The 23,603-nt window shown below is 35.6% G+C and overlaps 1 protein-coding gene across 2 annotated transcripts; it reads left to right on the forward strand.

Annotated features, from left to right (window-relative positions):
* Positions 1-713: 713 nt before the first annotated feature.
* stet (stem cell tumor) lies at positions 714-22,508 on the forward strand. Of its 2 annotated transcripts, none has more exons than XM_071587681.1 (8): positions 714-823; positions 8,974-9,086; positions 12,576-12,693; positions 14,319-14,461; positions 18,459-18,571; positions 20,507-20,607; positions 21,477-21,531; positions 21,832-22,508. In XM_071587681.1, exons 2-8 carry the CDS (start codon positions 8,974-8,976, stop codon positions 22,065-22,067), a joined length of 879 nt encoding a protein of 292 aa, XP_071443782.1. In that variant the 5' UTR covers positions 714-823; the 3' UTR covers positions 22,068-22,508. The 2 variants fall into 2 exon arrangements, with proteins under 2 accessions (XP_071443782.1, XP_071443783.1); XM_071587682.1 differs by lacking the exon at positions 714-823 and adding an exon at positions 7,659-7,690.
* The last annotated feature ends 1,095 nt before the right edge of the window (positions 22,509-23,603 follow it).

The raw sequence follows: 23,603 nt of genomic DNA on the forward strand, positions 1-23,603 counted from the left end.
ATTTGGGTTAAAATAAATTACCAAGTCCCATAGTGAATTCATAACGGGCAGAAGGAAAACACCGAGGTATTTGCAATTTTGGATTCCTTGTATAAGAGAAGATTATTTTAACAGTGGCTAATGTAGTGAGGGCTTAATAAAATATCAAGGTGACTTAACTACCAGTAATTATAGCAATCAGGGGATTCTATAATTTCAATGCGATTTTTTCGCAAGAATGGATTCGCTGAAATTGAGGTTCCTTTGGAAGGCGTAAAGGAGCGATGGGAATTTGTATCTCTCTTTAGATTACTGAGAGTAATCGGGTATTTAAATACGATCCGTTCGCTCAAGTGTGATACGCACATGGTCAAATTCTTCCCTTTAAATGTGCACCTTATTGGATAGTAAAATTGTGCGTATATTTCACGTCTGTCATTTTTATCTTCATTTAGTTCGGAGTACATCATTTATAGTTCCTCAAGGTGATAGAATCACCGAAGAACGAGGCTATAAGTGGTGTCCAAATCTTGTTGTGAGTGATTTCGTATCGATTTGTAATTGAAACAGTTTTTGGCGTCACTTGGTGGAAATTCTTCATATTGAAATTAAATTTAAAATACTTCGCCTTTCCACATATTTCGATTTGTAATTAATAAATGAGCTTCCTTCGTTTCAGTATGACCCCGAGGGGTTCGGGGAAATCCCATGGGAGGACTTCATTGTTGCCCTGCACAGTCAAGAATTCTGCTCGGAAGTGGATGCCCACAAAAGAGAACTTCTCCAAGAGAAAGCCGCAGAACGCAGAACTACGGCCATCACATTCCAAGACTTCGTTAACGTGGTAAGTTAGCAGGGTTTTGCTACTAATTAGTACGTCGAGGCATAAACGAAGAGATGAATGGAATATTTTGGCAAAATAAATAGGTGCTCGAACTTGGACAGAGTGGTAATTGTAACTATAGCTGTATATTGTTTTATATTAACGAACAAACCTTTATTGTCGTATGTGGAAACAGAGCTTTGATGCATTTTTTAGTAAATTTCAAGAAACTGCGAGAGATGCCGCAGCAGTAACGGAGTCATCCGCCAATATGCATTCTAATGCAACAATTTCAGTGTTAAAATCGGAGCGCAAGAGGACACCTCGATAGCTTTACTGGCTGAAGCATTTAGCCGGATATCGAGGGATCTGGGTTCGAATCCCGGTCAAGGCGAATGATTACTCTGAAGTGTTGTATTTTTCAGTATTTTCACATCAAAAAGTTACTAGCATTCGCATTGAAGAAAATTTTATTCAAAACTTGATTGCGCTTGCAATCACGTATATTTTAGAGATAATAGTATTTTGTTCTTTTTTCGTTCTAAACTTGTTCTTTCTATTATTATTAACTAATTAGAATCTATTATCTCAAATTACCCGAATAAATACTTATTTTGCGACTCGGAAAATCTAATATTTCCCAAATGTCTTTTAATTTTAGTATCATTTTTTCGACAGTATTTTACAATTTTTTAAGGAGACGGGGATTGCAGCTCAAATCTGGCAGCAGTGATAAAATATGGATGGCTGCCTGGCACATTACGTGTACAATTAAAACACAGTTAGTTCCTGACGCTGCTGTCGACTTAGGACAAGAACTGTCGGAGCAATTTTAAAAGCTTTAATTAGAGAAGGATTCTTTAAAATAAAAATATATTCATCATGTGGAATCTTAGCCATTTTTTAGTATTTGGTGACATCTCTTTCTCTATGAAAGTATTGACTGGTTAAGTACCGGATCTGCCTGATAGGGCCTAGAAGTAATTATGATACGTAGGTTTTAGTGATCGTGACGCCTGGATGTATATCAAGTTCTTAAGCCGATGTTTATTGGTTACAAATGGTTTTTATCCTCGGAGGTATTCAACCTTGCGATCTTCGAGTTGACAGATGAAAACTAATAACTATGCTTTTCAAGTGCGACATTTACGTCATTCGGAAATATGTAACATGAAGTGTCTATTGAATTACGTGTCAATGTGATGGGTTCCCAAATTTTGTTTGTTATTTCGTAGTTCTTATTTAATACTCAAATACGTATAATGAACAAATGATATCTTTTTTCCACGAGGTATTGAATTATTAAGACGATGATGTAGTACATTAAAACTGGTCTTTTAAGAAATCATTAGTGTTATCATTTGTTCATTATCATGTTCGAATTCAACCATATCACGCCTGAAACTGCGCAATTTGTTCTCAATTACGTACATTCACTCATCACTCTACCTCCAATCCCTCCTCTTTTATGACCCCGCCTTCAAATGATATTGTATTGAGTGAATGGCACTCCCGAGTTACAGAAACTTGCTCTCGAATTTGTTAGCTCAGGTATCATTTCATCGCTCTCATCATTTCCACATTCACCCCTTACTTGCTCGTCGTTTTGTCCATCGATTTGTCTTCATCGTATAAAAGGAGTCCCTTCCACGGAATTAGGAAAATACCGTCCTTTGACACCCACACATTGTCTACATTTGAAATGTTATATGGGATCGTAAATTTTTTTGCTAAAGTTTGCGTAAAGTTTGAAATGTTATGTTGATGTTGCTATGTTAAGTTTGAAAATCAACTTTCACAAGTTCGAATGATTTAAGGCCGCACAAAAAGAACCACCCATAGGACTCAAATCCCCGCTGCGGTAATCGCGGGGAAATAAAAATCGAGTTTGAGTTAAAAAGCGCGTATATATCATTGCATTACAGGATTGCCTTCAATATAAACTCTTTATAAAAATGCTTTTTAGAGTTAAATGTCTAAGGAAAATTTGTTTTTAAGGAACTTAGGTTGGCTTTTGCCTAAATCTCGGTTAATTAGCTTTTTTGGTTCAAGTTAATCGTCCTACTGTACTACCAACAACCTAATTTTTGGTGTCTTGACATCTTTGTTACCCAGTAGTTCGGTTACCTATTTCGAAATACTTGTAGGCTAAATGTGGCATTGCGTTTTGGATCCATAATTTTTTTACGTGAGATCTCTGTAGAAAATTCTTCCTCTTCATTTTACATCATTCTCTTCCGCGGAATCCTTTTCCTTTAATTCGAAACATATTAATGGAATCCGTTCTCCTAATCATTCAGTCCATTGTATTGGTTGCAGTGAAATTTTTCAAAGGAACATTACTTTGCCTTTGCTCAACATATAACGAGCTTTACTCAGTTATGATATCTGAATCCATATTATCTTATGCAAATGTAATTAATGTTAACCTTGCAGAAATAATCCGAGATTTGAATAATTATATATCACTTCTTATGGGTTGCTTTTTCCTAGGCAACTCGTTGCATGAGGATAGGTATGCTAAATTGGCGGACACGTCTGTGAAACTGTGTGGTAATTGTCGGAAGTCATTCCTAATGGTTTACATAAATCCAAGAAATTCATAAAGCAATAGCACCCTTACATGATGCGAATTTTGAGTATCGCCTTCGTGTTAGGGCATGAGTAAGAGATATCTGGACTAGTACTTAAGGTAAGACCGAAAATGTTTAGGGTAGGTGTTCAAAAAGTGTTGATAATCCAACCGAAATTCTCCTTCTACCCTTGTTTGCAAAGGCACTAAGGGTATCGATCTTCATCTTAGCTCGTGAAGCGAAAAATGTGATCTTTTGGGTTCAAAACTCCTGGAATATTATAATCATGAGCTAAAATATCGTAAAAAGTGAACAAAAATAATAAAATATCTTTAATTTTTCTTTAGGTAAGGACGAGGATGGGAATGGATCACAAAAGAGTTTTTCTCCTGCTATATAACGAATAATTTAGAAATTTTTGGCTCATCACGCAAGCCTCATGCTGTTTTGGCGCCGAATAAAATTTCACGCGGAAAATTTGATAAATAATTCATTAGGATGTAGCTTCACGCTCTCAGCATGCAGACCGTACGTTTTCCTCTGCCTCCCTTGAAGAAAGTTAGCGAGCTGATGTTTATTTCCAAATTTTTTTCCGTTCAAAGCGGCTGGATTTAGAAAAAGTCATTTCCAGTAGAAGGGGTTACTGACCTTATCATAAGGGGAAAATGGATACTCCCGATAAAATAAGGAAATATCGACTTACCTTTGTTGCACTTCACTTAATGCTGTCTGTAATTTTCTCTTAAATGCCTAGTCCGCATAATCGGTCCTCGCATCTGTACGAACAATTACAATTAAAGTAGGAATTGATGTGGCTTCACCTTATCAAAGTGCTAGTTTTTCGTTCAAATTGATGTATGTAACTTATATTATATGCGTCGCAAGTTAGTATACGCGGAGGAGGTCCTCATTTTTTGCCGGCATGCGAATAAGTGGCGATTTTTTACTCTTTCCCTTCCAGCTGTAATGAGAGTGTTGGGAAACCCACGACACGCAGGCCTGATCATCGGCAAGGATTTTAAAACCACTCGCCAAATGGTGGGCGATTGAAATAGGCCATGGTTTTGTAGTAAAATAATATTTTTGTTGTCATCGAAAGAAATTGAAGTTATACAAGGTCCGTCCAAAAAGTAGCATGACTTATCTTTTCCCGGATAGACGGAAATATGGATGCCGTGTCATATCCACCAGTAGTGTAAATATGAAACTCCGAAACGCCAAGCTAGAGTTGTACAGGGTACGGTAACATAATTTCCTTTTTTCAGACTCAAAACGCAATCAAAAAAAGAAATGACGTTGCCGCACCTTGTATGATAAAAGATTTGAACGTTCTATTATCCATGAAATCATCAGGAGAGCCGCATGCCTTTGGCGAATAAAATTATCATCCAGCACAAATAGTGATAGTATTGCACGGAGTGAAAACTGAAAAAAAAATTTCGCTTAAAAGCTCTCCGATTTGAGAAATATTCTAAAGGATATAGTCCTTTCTTAAAATGAACTAAATGAAAACGAAATCCGCTGGCATCGCAACGTTTTTTAAGCCAGAATACGTGCGCCAACTGAATGTTAGAAAGATTCCCTTGTGCCATGCCGGCGCAGTAGTGGCACCAATACACTGCATTGGCGCTCTTAAGCCAAATTTGCTCGACGAAGAACCCGATCAATTGATACCCTCAAAAATATGATTAAATTGAACTCATATGATTAAAAAAAACATTTGAATTTTTTTTAAATCGTGTGTTCTGTTCATTATACGAAATGATTAATTTCAATTAAAATCAAATTTATGATGCTTGTAATCACGAAAAGGATTGGATACGTAAAACATTTTATCCGTTGCCATCTTAATACTATCTTCTGATCGCTCCTGTTCATACGCACAAGTTGGACGCCTGATATGAGGTTGATATACCTTGCCCAAAAATGTTGTGGCGAAGTTTGCGCCAGCTAAATTAGTTTGAGAGGGATGATATGCATTCTTTTGCCGGAAAGGTAAATTTATACTATCGTGGTCTTGCACACCGATTTAAAAGTGTGTCATTTTTTTCAATCCGTCGTATCTTAACAAATGTTGATGGAGGAGACTGCATTTAGAGTAGGGATAATCAAACCTCTTGAACCTTTGTGCCGCAAGAGTCTCTACCCCGAAGCTGTAGCATTGCATTTAGGATTGAACCAATAATCTAGATTATTAAGACAGTCATCGACTTAAAACCCCGCGATCCACCAAAAAGGTGTGTGGCAGGGAGGGCAAGTACTACGTGGAAAAGGTGAGTGTTAAGGGAAGATATGGGAGAGAAAAGGAAAAGGGAGAATATTCATTAAAAAACTATCAAATAACGTGCAAACATGTGTACATGCTAAAGGAAGGCCCAATTCAAAACAAGGATTAATTCACCTTACAAACTAGTTACTTTTTATGCGAAAAAAGAGAATAAAAATGAACCAAAGCCATCATGTTCACAGATTGTAACCTATGCCAAGACCGTGATGGCGACCATCCCAATACTACGACACATCCTCACGTGCGGGGGTTGGGTGCATGCATAAGGGGGGAAGGGAAACGTAAAGTTGAAGAGAGAAGTTGAGGGAGGAACTGAAAAGAAGAGAGAAGGAAAAGGAAGAGGAATTAAATGAGTGAAACGAAGACAATTACCTGGCATATTGCCCACCGCGGGCGGATGGGCTGAGGGGGATTGGAGGCCTGTCCCTGAACATCAGAGGCACGGCAATGGTTTGGTTCAGTAAGCCCAAGTCTTTTGGCTCCCACCAGACCAGCCGCGCCCAACACCCCCATTCTCCGCTTCCCCCCTCTACACCTACCAAGTGCTTTATATTACCCGAAAATTTCACTGAAACTGATTATATGTAAAGTTGGAGATGAATTGTAGGGGAGAGAATGTTTAGCAGAATTTGAAGCTGGTAAATTTATATCTTCCTCTTCTAATATGTAATAAAGAGAATTAGGCAATATTAATCTCCCCGCTTCAGTATGACGAAGGCTAAACTATCATTTATCTACCAACATTTGTGTGATTTGTGTACTACCAACTGGGGTAGAGGGAAAAGTATGAATTGTTTACATCTACTGCCACAAAATATATTCGTTTTATTTCATCGTTTGCCGTTTATTTGCTGGAAAGTTTGATTGTAGACAGAGAATTAAGGGATCAAGAAATGATCACCTCAAAATGATGGCGGAAGGGGTTGTTCCCGGTGTCGAGAAATATCTAGGATTCATACCCCAGGAACCTAATTACTGCCCAATGTACTAGTGGTTAGGCACCGACGTCTGATAACATGTTTGATGACCTGGATAAGGCTACCAAGGAACCGCTTCCTATTTAGTTTTCTTTTACTACATAGGCACTAGTGCCGATCTTAAACATTTCAAACGGTTTGCACCATTTAAACAAAAATGCTTCTGCTCAAGGCTCACGACGTTCTGTACACACAAGGATGTACTCAAACTAGATCGGATACTAACGCCAGTTTGATAAAAATGGCTGATGCGCATGTATTAAAATAGGGGTTAATATCGGACCAAGACATACCTTGGGACCAGTATCGAGATACTATTATTGCTCTAGGTACGGCTCATAAATGCTTCATATATGACGCCAAGTCCCCAAACCTTCTCTCGATCACAGCGGTACAATACCATACCACGTTTACTGCAGTTCCCAATTAATTGCGCGAAATGAATTACTTGAAAGTTGACATTTATGTCGGCTTTCGTTGTATTAAGCGTTTTTGGAGAACTCATTAAGTTAAGAAATCCGAGACTCGGAAGCAAACCTCTTCGCGCTTTGACTTGTTATTTGGTACTTACAATTTCTGTCGGTAGTGATGAGATGAGGCAATGCAAGTCTGATTATTACAGCACGACAGCCATTGCCTACCGAAGATTTCTTTAGCTACTCTACCTTGCCTTCCAACGTAGACAACAACATTTGCTTTTCGAGTTAACTTTAGTATTCGATACAAATCATGTTATTCGTGAAGATTTGTTCTGTTAATAGTTCTCTCGGTCATCATGGAATGTTAGGGTCTTGGGTAAGAGTACACGTCACGCCCGGCATATATGTTTTCCAAGATAGAAAGACAGTAACAGTGTATTATTTCAAACACAGAATAATAAACGCAATTTATTTTTATTTTGTGCGGATTGCTTTTTAAGATATTCAAGTGTTTCTATCGAAATAGTTTTATGTGATGACTCATCGCTGAGCATTATTTACCCCTCTACGGATAGCTACTTCACGTGCGCAATGTTTACATCTATGCTGTGCTACGACTTAGTGCATTTTCGGTAAGATACTTGTTCATTCGTCGTTATTATTCAATAGTTTATTCAAAATTGCTAAAAATGTAATGACTAAGAGAAAACTTTGGGTTAACAGTTACCGCTTGCAGCCTCCATGGAAGTAAATTAAATATTGCATATGAGCGTTTGGGGAATCATCGTGAAGGGTTAGATTCGTATTAGGTGTTTTGGAAAAACACGTTATGATAGCTTTGCTTTTTTACAAAGGGAATAAAATGACCGAGTACCTTCTATGAAAGTTATTTTCAGTCAACTGCAGGGATCATACATACTTTACGGTAGAATGCAGCGTACAATAGACTGGCGGTTTTTCCTCCATGGTCTGACAGTGAACAGCAAGAAAGTATAGTCCTAAAAGTCATCAAATTACATTTGTCTTTTGTTGAAACTAAAGAATATTCCTAGTCGTCTTTACGGTTGTTTGAAAGAAACATCTTAGACGCATTGCAAAATGCCTTATTTAAAGCCCGACAACTTAATTGTGCTTGAAGATTTTATTACTTTTTTAAGTGGTAAATATTTTTATTATGTTTGTTGTAATTGATGATTATGAGGAAATTGGCAAAAGAAATTGAAGAAATTTATTTTTTTAAATGATCACTTTGAAATCCAGCATTGCGTTTAAATATAAGCGAGCTAATTATTTTAAATATGAAACTGGCCGTATGCATAGCATATGTAACATAGCTCATTCACCATGTGAGAAGGATTTATCAATTAGAATTCACCTGGTAGTAATTGTCCACTGGAAATTTTTTTTGGAAAGATTCTCAGCTAGCCGAGTGTCGTGTACGGATATTGGGTGTCATACTAAATAGTTTTATCTTTAATGGATCAATTATCGTTAGAAATGGATATTCTTATTTCTGTCGAAATATTGCTTAATGTATTGCAGAGCAATACTATTTCATACTCTTACTATTCATTTGTGGGCACCTTTGTTGTCAAATTCATTAATTGAAAGTTTGGGTCTAAATTCATAAAGCATCACAAATATCGTGATGGAAGCAATAGAATTTCTAATCATGATTAAAATGAAGCATGAATTATTATTGTTTCAGCTTAAACATTAGAAGTGCATAATATTGCATTTACCTCCCTCTGGTCCCCCCATTTTAACTCTTGTTTAATAATAATTATATTTCATTCTATTTGCTCTAGAATCGAGTTATATTAAACGAGAAAACTTTCATTTTAAAATAAGTAAGCTCATATTTAATTAAATCAATCGTATATAAATCAATACAATTCTCATTATATACTTTCAGATGAGTGGCAAAAGGACTCGAAGTTTTAAATGTGCTGTTCATCAACGTGACCGAGAAGTCTGCAGTGAAAACGATTTCCACATTTTGACACGGGAACCACCTCTATTTGAAAGGTAATTTACTGTTTGTTCCATTTAATGGCATTAATATCATATGAAGTAATTTGTATCCCTACTGAAGAAACTGAAAGGGAAGAAAAAATGTTAGCATGAAATTTGTTCAGGACAACATTTCGTTAACATGAACTATTTGGATGAGGTCTCATTTTCTATCTTCATTCATCTTCACCATTTGATATACATTTCGTCTTCCCCAGTTTACATGCAGGTTCATCTTTTTAATCATTTAATAAGACCTTGTGATGTTAGACCCATGAAGGGTGTTGAGTTACCTCATCATCATTAAAAGTTCTCATGGTTAATATAGTTTTTTAATCAATGCACGGAAAAACCTCTACTGCCATTCTGCATGCTTTCCTTATCCTTTCATCTATATAACATGGCTCTTTTTTCTTTCTCTTACCTTGCTTGCCTAAAATCCCTTTTGTCTCAGTCTTCAACATTCTATCATCAATCAAAATGTCTTATCCATTTTTCAGTCTCCTTTGGATTCATCCCCTTACCATATCTATAACTTCTTTGTTTTCCTGCCATCCATTAATGTGCTCCAATTTGTAAAAGCTTCTTTGTCTAGTACAATTATTATTATCTCTAGTACTATAGCCATATTCATCCAAAAATCTTGCTAGATAGGTGAACTGTTTTACCTGGGTATTTTGGCACTTCTATTTTTTTATTGGTGAATGATTAAATTTTATTGGTAAAATTAAATTCTCCATGCCACTGCAATTCATCGTTTGTAAAAAAGAGTCATGAAATTCTTTAAGCATGGTGAAAACTATTGCCACTCCATCTGACTAAGATTTTTTAGGAATGCTGGATCAGTTGTTGATAGTAGACTATTTTACCCAGTTCTATTAGGAGAGAAAGTTGAGAGGAAAGAGGGAATTGGGGCTGGTCCACTATTATTTTAGTTGGTATATTTTCATTTTTAGAAATACTCTATCAACACTAGGAGTGAAGAAATGTGTGGTGGAAAATTAATTTGCCAAACAAAATATTTGTGCCTAAATCCAGGCATAATTGTGAATATTGAAATGAAATTATTAATTTTGTAATTCCTCACACTTTATTTAGAACACTTATTAGGTTTCAACATGGACATCATCATCAGATGGTCCTCAGAGAAGCCAACTTAAAGAATTTACCAAAAGAAAAAATTAAATTTGCCTTTTATAATAATTTATGCCTTAAGAACCTGATCTCACACGCTAAAGGAGTGGGGTGTATGAATTAAAGTTCTCAGAGCGCCCCACTAAATATATTGGGCAAAGAGGACGGAAATGTAAATAAAGAATTAAGGAGCACAAAAAATGTGTAAAGAATAGGAACATAACATCCCTCTTTGCAAAACATCTATCTACATATACATAATACCCCGCAAGCCGCCGCAAGGGCGTGAGGTGGGGGTTGTTAGGTCAGCAACCGTAAAAAGGAACAATACCACATGCCAAACAACAACGTGGATAATTACACTTATAGCAGCGCAAACACTCATGCAACTATCCCTTCATCCAACACTCATGCAAACACATATACCACAAACCAACAAAAAACTGCACCCCAGAATGTAGCACGAAAGCCATCCTACAACACGCAAGCCAGGACAGAACAAGCAAGAATGTGAAGCACTACTACCACATGAACATGCACCACAAAACACTCTTCCCCCGAGGAGACTCTAAAAGGCAGGGAATGCGACCCAACGAATGCAGGTAGCAGGAATTTGCCCTTGCGGAGAGGGACGAGGGATTGAAAGGGAGACTTAAAAACATGAACAGAACACGAATGACGTCATTCCGAAAGAATGGGTTATTATAACAAAACACACAAGGTTAGTGGAAGAGCATGCATTTAAATAGAAGTAATTATTTTTTAGACGCTGAGGGTGGCAAGGGGAATTTTTGCTATCTATAACCATGCAGTTCTATCCCGTATTGTCCGTGGGAAGGAGTCCTTGAGGCAGCTAGTTCTGGCATCTATTTCCTGAATTTTATATGCATGATCGAAGCGACCAATGTATGTAGGAGTACGAAAGGGGATCGAGATGGTGCGGGGGCTAACGTACTGGCTTCCCACCCTGAGGGCGCGGGTTCAAATCCCGGCGGTGTTGAATATTTTTCAGAGGTATCTCGATCCCTACTTGAGGTGCTTTGTGGAGGGCACTTTGAGTGAGTACGCCGTCCGTCGGATGGGACGTTAAGCCACGGACCCCTTGGCGCCTTTCGTAAAGAGTAGGCTAATGCCGACGCCGGGTTTCTCTCCACCCTTCATCCTTTCCTGTCCTTCCCCTATGGCGCAAATGACCTTAGCTGTCGGTCGCCTCCCCTCAAAACTACTACTACTAGGAGTACGAATAATTTGCGAGGCCTCGGTGCTGAAACATGCGGATCTGAATTTATTTAATAATTTCAATCTTGCATTGAATCGTCTCTCTTCTAATGATTCCCTCCCCAACTCCATGAACATTTCAGTGACGCTTTGCGTTTTATCGTAAGAATCTTATAATGTGACCACAAAAGTGACTTAGAGACTAAAATTGTCCATTTAAAAGACACAGGTCATAGACTTGATGCGTTGGAGAATATAGAAATTTTAAAATGTGTCCATTGAAAGGATGAACTTGAAAAAGAAATTTTTATCCATCCCTTCTCCCCTCCTAGGTGTACCAATCTTTCATGTCCAGTACTCCCTGTAGGGGGTATCCTTCTCCCAAACAAACGCCCATAAACAGCCAATGATTGACATCAAAAGCTGTAATCCCCTTTCCCTCCTCTTTACATTTTAACCTTTTTACCCCCTCCAAACTCACTTGCTCTCCCACTCTGGCCAGCCCACATATTCCCACTCTGAAGGTATAAATATGTTGGCTTCCATGAGTTCCACCTGATGATGACGTCCAGCATCGAAACCTAGGTCTTGTTCTAAATTTAGTGTGTCTGAAATTACAAAGTTTATAATTTCATTCCAATATGTTATGTAAATTCCATGAAGTAATGCCGGAGGCAGCAAATAATTGTGGATTTTGTATTAGGAGTACAATGTTATGCAAGCAGGGGTGGATTGATGGAGAGCCAGCATAAAGGCCATTTGGAGGAGGGCTATGTAGACTGTAAAACCGAGAAAGCATAGAAAAATATTACAAATGAAACATTTAATTTTCTGCACTTATCTAATTTTTTTGCATATTCATGAACTTATTTCCTGTATATTATTTTCATACATATTTAATCAGCATTAAATCATTGTTGATTAAAAATATTCTAGTTTTAGTTTAATTTTACCCATCACATTTTTTTATGCCAGCAATTGATTTGGTTCATTCATGGTAGGGAGAGAGATTCAACTCTTGTTTTTCGAAGGACTAGTGTTGGTACATTCTTGTAGCCTATTTACTTGTGTGAAAATGACCATGATCCCAGCTGTTGGTAGAACTCATTAACAATGTGACAGTAATGTTGTTTTATTTTATCCCAATTTCAGGATGGTGAGGGTTATTGCAGACGAGTTTCTGACTGATGAAAGAGACCGCAAGTATTACGCTGACCACTATAAATGCTGCCCACCACCTTTCTTCATCTTCCTCATCACTTTAATTGAAGTGAGTATGCTGAGGTGTAGATAGTTGCATAGATATTTTTTGGAAAACAATCTTAAATTGTATGTTCTATTTTTTTTGTTGGTATATGTGTATATACACAGATATACCAACATATGTTTTTGTATGAATATATGTGTGTATATTATTTTAATTTACATGGGGGTCCCATAAGTTCCTGGTCTGACCTGGAGATGGCGGTAGTTGTTTGAAAAATATCTCTGTATTAGAAAGTATGCAATCTATAAAGCATATGTTTCAAGTTTGAAGATGCTATGCTGTTTAGTTTTTGTTTGACAGCCATCAATAGTGAATGTTTTCAGTGAATTTGTGAAAATTGGTCATCGTTATGTGATACAATACTTTAATTTGAAAGGCCTCAGCCCATCCAATATAATAGCTGAACTGGATTCTATTCTTGATGAGGCTGGTCCTTCGTTTAGAACAGTAAAATATTGGGTTGCAGAGCTTAAATGAGGCCGTACGAGCTTTCAAGATGAGCATCGCATTGGTCGACCAAATGAGGTGACGACTCCAGAAACGGTGAAGAAATCTGTGTGCAAGATGGCTGCCGCATTTGCTCACACTTGAGCAAAACCAGTGTCGTGAAGATGTTTCAATGGAGTGTTTAGTGAAGTTTCGCAATAGAGACAAAGCAGAATTTTTGTGCCGTTTCATAACCATGGATGAAACATGGGTCTGTTACTTCACACCTGAGACAAAAGAACGATCAAAACAATGGATTCAAAAGGGAGAACCAACTCCAAGGAAGGCAGAGACTGGTTCATCGGCAGGCAAGGTCATGGGGTCGCTTTTTTGGGATGCGCGCATGGGATAATTTTCATTGACTTGAAAATTCATCTTGAAAATGAACTATCAACGGCAAGTATTGCAAGCAAGCTTATTGCAACATTTAAGCGAAGAAATCAAGCAAAAGCAGCCGAATTTGGCTAAGAAGAAAGTGTTGTTTCATCAAGACAATGCACCAGCTCACAAATCCGTTAGGAGATTGTGTTGAAAAATAACTACATATTTTTCCAAAATTTTTGTGTTTTCTTTGTTTGGCCAGGTACTTCTGGGATTACCCTCGAAAAAGTGAGCCATTCAAATCTCCTTCGACTCTTTGTCATACATGGCTCTGTGTTGGAAAAGAATTTTGAAATGTTAATTTGAATCTATTTCATTCATAATTTGTTTTTCTTAATAGTGATGAATGGATGTGATTTTCATAGTGCAGTACTTCCTGTAAATGCCGCCAAGAAGCTAATGTTTAGTGTTTACAGCATTGTCTCCACACTTAAATTTTGTTTGATGCTGAATTGAATATTATATATATTCTTACTGGATACTTGATTATTTGTGATCGATAATAATCGGCCAATCATAATAAAAATATAATATCATCCCTATTTTTGCAAATCCATTAAGGGATTTAGATCAATATTTGTTTTTATGTTAAGGATTGATAAAAAAAACAAGTATTAATTCTTCCATTTTTAACTTCTTTCCAAATTGAATTTGAAAAGGATTTGATTATTTTGTCAATAGATACAAGATACTTTCACTGCATTGATTAATGTAATTGATTTTATATGTGATTGAAAATTTCTTCATTAAAATTGCTCCAGGTGCTATGTTTTGCTTACTATGCTGTGTCCATGGGAGAAGTTAGTGCCTCAGGTCCTGTGCCAATTGACAGCCCCTTCATCTACCATCCTGATAAGCGAATTGAAATATGGCGCTTTTTTCTGTACATGGTCCTTCACGCTGGGTAAGCTTAAATTTTAATATTGGTTGTGGGGCTAAATGACCATAATAATTAGGTAAAGATCACCAGTAACTCTACATAACAGATGAACCACTTCTCTATGCCGCTCCCCTCCCTAGCAGTGCAATATCTTGATGAAAATTCAAATTCAAAAATAACAATTGGAGGCTCAGTAAGAGAACATTTTACATTGACCAAAGACCAATGACAAGGATGGTGAATCTTGCCTGACTCATTTTTAAATGCATGTAGTAACAGCTCCAGGATGGGAAGGTTCAGTTCATTGCAGGAGGAAATGCACCGCTGACCACCATAATTAGCTCTCTCCTTTTCCCTACTATGGAAGCATGAGTATTTTAATTTCAGAGGGGGTTTCTTTAGGCTCTCTTGGAGACCAAGGTATGGAAGGATGGGGAAAGTTTTCTAGAGACAGAGATGGGGATTTACCACAGAGGACTACCCCTTGGAATTCATTATAATCAAGGAATGGTATGGTTAGCTAGGTTTGGGAACTTCATTTTCTTTTCCTGCCAAAAAGACCTTTTGCCAAGAATTATAATGATATATGGCTTGACGATATGATAATTAAGGATAGTGACCTTCCATTAACTAATACATTTATGCACTATCCATAGAATGCAGAGCCATTTTCTATGACAAAAAAGCTGCAGTTCCCTAATTCAATCGCAAAGCATGCAACATCTTTTCATTCATTTTATAAAAAAAATCGTTTCTTCGAAAGAAACCAACTGGGAAAATTTTTCCTTTCCTTTGTGTACACCTATCATATTGCTGTAAATACTTGTTGATCAGTTCTTGACAAAGGCAATTAAAATTGTCAGCAGAGCCATCATTATCTCTCTCACGTATCTTTCAAACATTGCAGTATTTTCAAACTACCATTTCATAGCCAAAACAGATTGCAGTTAGATTTTTTAAATAAAATTTTACTGTGTATTCAGGCTATCTCACCATGATTTGTACTGGTTAAACTTCAACTGTGTAAAATATCTCTGTCTTACTTGAAGATGAACCAATAATGAATTGCCTGCTTTTCTTAGACGGTAAAATGATGGAATATTACAATGAGTGGGTAAAGTAAGTACTTAAATATTAAGAGAGGATTAAAATTAGGAAGGAGCTATTCCTTGATTCTACACTACAACAGCTGGTGGGATGAGCTCGGTCCGGCTTCAATGAAATAGTTTTTTATCTACAAGTTTTCCTTTTCTTTACATTGCTTTTTATGATTACCATTGTAAACTTTTAGCTGAAAGGCTGTGTATGCATTCAAATGAAGGGTAAAGATTAAATATGAAATTACCTATTATCCACTTATGGAAATAGCTATGTTGATACTAATCTACCAGCGGTATTTTTTAGAAATTTATCTTCCTATCAATGCAAACGTCCTGGCAGATTTTTGCAGTAGCATCCTCAGCAAATGTATTTATCAAAATATATATCCAATATGATGTATACAAACTGTGAAGATTGCACTTTTGTTTTGATGTCATATTCATGAATCCATGGCCCATCACCTGTTATGATCCTGAACAAGAAGGTTTTATCCTCTTCAGCTTGATGAAACAGTTCCTGGGAGACTTCAACTCGATGTTGTTTCTGGTGTGCTGTCACCCGGCAATGAATTTGGCGGTGACTTGGTGCATCCTCAATTTTTCAGTCAGGATTACATAGCATGAACCTATCAAGATGTTACCCTCTTCTGAATTTTCCCTATGTTGATATTTGAGACGAGACTCTCATGTGGAAATTTGGAATTTCCAGTGAAAATGATATTCATTTTAATTGTATAATCAGTTCACATTTGCTGAGGCCATAATGATTGACTAGGCGAACACTGGAACTATGATTGGACCAACTTCAGATATACTACTGGCAGAGAATGAGATAAAATAGGCAATAATTTCAATTAATCTCAAATGAAAGGAACGAGCTGTTGCATCATAATTTCAATGTCAAAGTTCACCGAATCTTTGTCCCAAGGACATACTTCTTATGATCCTTGCTAGATAGACATGGTACAATATTTGATGAATTATGTCGGAGGGATTATGTAATTAGGGTTTAAAAATCATGGATGGAATTTATGGATTTACTATTTTGAGTAGCTCCATCAACATTTTTGGTGCAACATTAGAATTCTTATGTCTGCCATTCCTAAGCATCGTATCAACTACTAAAAATAATCTTTCCGTAGCATAGGCGTCAGATATGTGTTGTACTTTAAATGCAGGTTATTGATCTATGTTTTGGCATGAGATATTTTTTATATGCCTAGAGGTTTGAGGGGTGTCACTTCTATTATCTTTCAGTTATTTGATGCAAAAAAGCACTGACTCAATTTTTTAAACCATAATAATGTAATTCACCTTTGCAATACAGCCTATCTGAATCTCCCAGGTGAAAAAGTAGATGAAAGAGGAATATTTTTCCTCAAGAGCCTACCACGTGACTCATAGTCAAACAACAAGTCAGTGAATAACTAATTTTTTCTCATGAGATGAATCCCAAATGTTTACATATTCCTAGAAAGAGTGAAAGATTACGAGATGTGGTTTAATATCCCAGTCACCACTACTTTGCAAGAAAAAGTTCACTGCTTATCCTTCCCATGAGGAAAATAAGGGAATTTGGGGGGTGAAAGAAGTGTGTTTAGGTGTTTGTAGTGGGAGAAACGAAATGGTTTACAAGTGAAGTACAAATCCTTAAATGGAGTTGAGTTTTATTAGGGGATTTGAGCTTACCAAAGAAATTGTGGAACAAGTTTTGTTTTCACGGGTGGTACAAGGAAATCACTTCTATTAGGTGATTCTTGAGCTAGAAATCAGTAAAATAAGTGGAAAAGTGGCTGTGAAAATAGATGAAAGTTACAAAATATTTTATAGATGATACCCTAATAAATATAATGTATTTGGTGTAGTGCATCTCTGGCAACATGTTAGTGGCCACATCAGCATTTACATTTACAGCTAGCTACAACCTAACCCTGCTATTTTTTAAAGTATTTAATGAAACTCATTTTTAGTTTGTGTTATATGGAATTTTGCAACTTGGGAAAATTAATATATAGTATAACATCCATAATCATCAAGAATTTTGGATAATCATTTATTCTCTCCAAGTAAATCTCTCTAAGAAAATCAGTACCTGGTATTTATGGTCCTATCTCTGTTAGATCTTCCTTTTTTATTGTTCCCATGTTGAATTAATCATGGAATTTGAAGGAAATTCTAATTTTGGATATGTGACATTTTGCTGGTATGGAATGTAAAAACATTGTTTTCAGATTAAAATCTTTCAAGGATTGGACATAAACTAATTCTAATTATTGTATGTATGCATGAAATTTATAATAAAGTAAGACTTGATAATCAAGTAAATTATCTCTTTCATATCCTATTATCAATATGGTCATTGGTGCTATTGCTAAGCTGTGAGGTGCACTAATCAGTTTTGAAAGCAGGAAAGCCTAGCATGTTGTTTGTTTTAGGTGTTTTAAATGGAAATCTTAATATTTATGCATTTTAATGTTGCAGTTATGATAATATAATATCATTTAGTATTATTTATATTTCTCACAAATGCTTTGTCTTTATGCTTAATTCGTATATTTTTAAGTTCATGGGGTACTATGATTATTGATTTTAGAAAAAATTCCATGCATGTATCTGCAAAATAGTTTTTTTTCGGAATCCAAAGAACTTGGTATAGCACCTAAATTTGAAATAAGGTTCAGGAACACTGGCTAAATTTGTCTTACTTTTTTATCTTTGATGGAGTGTTCTAATTATTTTTATTATTAACAATATAACATCTGGAAATTATGTCCCAGATATTTTTAGTTGGCCTCTTTTATTTTCAATTATTGATGTTTAAGAGTGATGTGAAAAATTCTTCTGTAACTTAAAAACCCAGTTTCTTATCATATGTGTACATATTACTGAATAATCTGACAACACATCTTATTCTTTTCCAGGTGGCTTCATCTACTTTTCAATCTCCTGGTGCAAGTGTTGGTGGGTCTTCCCTTGGAGATGGTACATGGCTCCCTACGTATAGGTGCTGTGTATATGGCTGGTGTTCTTGCCGGTAAGTGAAGCTGTTTCTGTTTTTTTCAAATTTCGTAGACAAATGAAATACTTATTTTTTTAGACATTTTTCAGAGAAATATTTCTTTGAAAAATTCTTGCTGAATTATTTTTTCAACATGTTAAAATTGAATTGAAAATACATATTTTATTGGTCTGTACATATATAAAAAGAAGGGCATGGTAGCTCAGTGGTTAGAGTATTGAACCACTGACCAGAGGGCCCCAGTTTGACTCCTGGTGGGTGCTCCTGGGCCCCCTAAGCTTAAGCTGTGAGATTTTTCATGTACCAGATCTAGCTGGGAAACCAAAGATGGCTCATGAAAAGGAATTGGCCCCCTACTCTTATGGTTGAATTTCACATGCCATTGGGCGTAGTACTTGGTGAGCTATACCATTACCTATCCAAATACCTTTCGCGTTGACAAATTTGGTTTATACTAAAGGAAGTGAAATTCAGAAATCATCATTTTACGGAAGACATCAATTTTCTTGTCGTAATTGCTTTGGCTACCCAGTAATGTTTTGTATAAACTCTTGTCAGTTAAATTTATTAATATCATATGCTCTTTTAATAAAGTTTGTGGTACCTTTTTTAATTAATGTCCTCCTCAAAACCATTATTTTATATTCTTGGGTAAAGTCATGCCGAATCCAAGTTAGACTGACTGACCTTAGTGCCTAATGTCCTGGTGCCCTTAGAATAAACATTGTAGTCCTTCTATGATTATTTGATATTTCAAAACGGAATGGAGTCAGCGGAAGTATCTTTTGAAATGAATGTTATATAGTGAGAGTCATGTAATGAGAGAAAATGCAAACCTTGACTAGCTGCCTGCAAAAACATTTGTAGCTTTTCAATGTGAAGGGAACTTATAAATTGTGTTTATTTGCAATTTAGGATAATCTTGGGTTGGTATGTTTATGCAATTGGTTTATTAGATTGGTTTTTCCATTTTCAACATTCCAAGTTGAAATTAATGAAACTTGTACTAGGATTAATATTTGTAGATGAATGAAGTGGATGCTGGCCCCAATTCAGGTGCCACTTAATGCTTGAAACAGAACATTGAATTCATGAGTAAGGCAATAAAATTGGAAGCGCAATGTTAGAAAGCTGTGTTTTTTAAATTCTGTAATTTTTCACAGATCTCTGGCTAATTAAATGAATTTTATGCATAATGTGATTACAATGCAGGATGTTTATTAATTTAAGATGCTGTCAATCAATTATTGTGGTTTGTGTTGCTTTAAACACCTTTTTCACAAAGAACTTATCTGAAGAATAAATTTCAATATATTTAATAACCTATGACTCCTAATAATTGAGTACGAATAAGGTTGTCTAAAGTTATGGTATGTTGCTTTTTAATTAGGAAGACACACATAATGAAATATCAGAGTCATTTCTAAGATTTCCTTTGAGATTTCTAGCCAATATTTACATAGACTCTCAAGAAAAATGATCATCCAATTTTATGAACTGAAATACTACTGAACTTATATATACTCTAAATTTGGCGTGGAGAAGAAAAATTATGGATCTGGAATGGGTCCTTTATGGGAATTGCTTTTAGAGAAGTAAGTGGGGGATACAAATTATTGTATGTATCTACAAATGATATAGAGTTAATAAAGTTTGCGAAATCTTTTTTATTTTCCAACCAAGATTTTGAAAAGTAAAAAAATCATTTTCATGGTCTTTTTGTGTAAGTGGATTGCGGGATTAAAAAATTAATTTTTGTGAATTCTTCTAAGTTTATTTCATTCATTAAATGAAACCATTTTACAAAGTAATGCCTGATAATGTGGCTTTTGAGAAGTATGTGTAATTCAGCACTTTATTTCACATTTCTGAGACTTCAAATAAATAACTAATGCTCTTGCAATCATCTATTGGCCATATTTAGTTTAAAAAATGCTTTTTTTCATACAGGATCATTAGGGACCTCAGTTTTTGATGGAGATGTATATCTTGTGGGTTCTTCTGGAGGTGTCTATGCTCTTCTTGCTGCACATTTGGCAAACGTTCTTTTGGTGAGTTTTAATCTGGACGATTTAAATATTATCCTCTTAAATAATTGCTGTATCTCTGTTTCTGGAAGGTGTGTGCTTCCAGGCTTGCCGTGAGTCATTATTCTACTAGCACCCAGGGAAGGCATTTTTACGCAAGAAAACCCAACTCCAGTCCAAACAGAATACATGCATTTAAAACCAAAAGTGTTACAATGAATGAAATGAGAAAATGTAATATTGCCAATTGAGGTTTTATCTTTTTACATAATTTTTGTGAATTTCTTAACAAATTTAAACCGCTGTTTCTTGGAGAAGGATACTCCAGACTCACCATCTGCCACATCTTTGACAGGAGAGAGAATTAAGTGAATGCTTTAAAAAATCATGAGTTTCTCCATTTAAACTCTAAAATAAAAATATAATATGGATTTGCAAATGAAGTTTTATCATGAAAGAGTGAATGGATGAATTCTCAAAAAAATAGCCTAGTTCAAAGGTTTGGACTTCCTTCATCTTTGAAATCTTCTGCATTTACAATTCATTTCATTTAATCTTACTTATAAATTGTATTGCATGAACCCATTTTTCATTTTTTAAATAAGCCTGCTTACAGACATTTCTGATTTATACTACTCATGTTTACAAGGTGAGCCATGGTAAGATTCATTAACAACATTTAGATTCAGCTAATTTCAGGTTTCACTCTCTTATGACACAATTGCAATGTAAGAGAATTATTACTTTCCTTTAAAGAACTTTTGATGATGTGATTGACTGACATAGACTCAATTTTAATACATTCATGTATTGTCATATATTCTGGAATAACCTTCATTTATTTTTAATTTACAATGTAAGTAAAAATAATTCAGTTATTCAATTTGTTACAGAATTACAACAGTATGGAGTTTGGAGTTGTGAGACTTATTGGAATCTTTATTGTTGGTAAGTGCCTTACCAATCTCTCTGACTCTGTCATTGAGAGAAAAATGAGATTAATACAATAACAGAATGATATTAAAAATAGAGATTATTTTTTGAAAGATGGGGATGAGTTAAAATTAGTTTGTCTTTATAAAGACAGACATAATGCTTATCATTTTCATGTAATAGGGCCAAAATTTGTTCTTACATAATTATAGATATTTTAGAGTATGATTTTTTCCACTTTCAATGTATAAATTTAATTGAATCCACTGATGATCTGTCTGCCTTTGAAGTAATTCCTGTGTTCTTTTATTATAGCAAGTGCAGATGTTGGTTTTGCGGTTTATGACCGTTACTCTGCTGACCAAATGGGACCTCAGGTGGTAGTTTCATATGTGGCTCACCTGACTGGGGCCCTAGCTGGCCTTACAATTGGCCTTCTAGTCCTCAAGAACTTCGAACAGAAACTTCATGAGCAGCTTATTTGGTGGGCTGCGCTAGGAGTGTATTCTGCTAGCACACTGTTTGCGGTTCTGTATAACCTTGCCCACTGATTGTGCTGATAGGGCCTAAAGGGAAAATGTTGTCTTCCTTACTCTGACTGTCATAGAGACTACAGACATGTATATTGTGTACATATTTATATTTCTTCATCTCCATGAATGGATCATATTGCCTACAGTTAAGTGCTCTTTCGTTTTTGGGCCTGTGAGTGTGATTGATGACTCATTGTTGTTAGGCACCAATTAACCATTGACTGCCAATTTTGTTGATGAGCATGTGATAGATATGTTGCCGAAGCCGCCTTAGATGATTATTATCATGACAATGGTTCAACATTTCCTGCAATATGAACATGCAACAAGAACAAACTATATGTTTTTGGGAAAGTGAAAAACCATTGAAGTCCTACCAAGAAGACAGACTGACCAAGATTACTGTAATAGCTTTAGGTATTTCATATGGGTAATTTATTAAATGAAATTTCTCACTTATGCTTCTTATTTATTTACTCGATATTGGAGATCTAGAGAACTAGAAGAGTGCTATTGTGTATATCTTGGGTCCCTTTCTGCATTTATGTTTCTTCTATTTATTAGCCTTATTCAACTGGAATAACAGTGCAGCAGTATAAACCAGTTTGAAATAATGTGATAGAGGGAAACTGAAGAATTTTAAAATAGAACATCTGAGACATGTTGAATTTTTGGGAGGCAAGAATGAAAAATTTTATGTTTTCTAAATGCATTCAATCTTTGTCTTCCTCAAATGCTTACCAATTTAATTCTTCACAATATTATAAGTTTTCCCATGGTTGTGCTGTAAATTCATCTGAGTTTGTCTTTATGCTAAGTACTGAAGATAGACATTCGAATTTGTGGTCGGTTTTATTCCATTTAAGTCCTATTCTCAATTCCATTACTAATTATTTTTTCTAAAAATTTAAATTTGCTGAAAATGGTAGTTCAGACGGCCCTTAATCAGCATATTAATTTAAATATTGAGAAATTGCAGTATTAAATTAACAGTACTAAGATTAAACATTTTCCATGGAGGAATTTCTGATTAACTCTACGAAAAAATTAGATTGTAAGGAAAATCACATTTATTGTTCTTTTACTATCCCACTACCTTCACTTCATTTTAAAATTGAATATGGATTTGTTAACTTTGAGCTTGTTCTCCTTGTCAGATTAGTTATGATACTTGTGGAATACCATAGTTTCGGAAGGTAACTTCATATTTACAATGAAAATATTGCGGTATTGTTTGTTTTATATGTGTGTACATCTCTTGAGCAGATAGAATGAAATTGTTGGGCTGTCCAGATTATAGGTGAGTGGAATACTTTCATGTATAGTTTAATCATGTTTATGAAAAGTTACTTCAACCTTAAAGCACTCAAAATCAAAACACATACTTTATTCCCAGTGGTTCCAGGATGGCGCAGACTGAAAAAGTCAGGAAATATCCTTGAATTGAAAAAATGTGGACATCTCTAAATGACCTGTGGTCAATGATCAAAATCATGTTAAAGGTATCAGTCATTATTCACTTTACTTAGAAAAAGTAGCACAGTCATTTTAATG

Source organism: Hetaerina americana, unplaced genomic scaffold (assembly GCF_022747635.1).
Source record: "Hetaerina americana unplaced genomic scaffold, ioHetAmer1.1.p SCAF_3, whole genome shotgun sequence".
Taxonomy (NCBI): domain Eukaryota; kingdom Metazoa; phylum Arthropoda; class Insecta; order Odonata; family Calopterygidae; genus Hetaerina; species Hetaerina americana.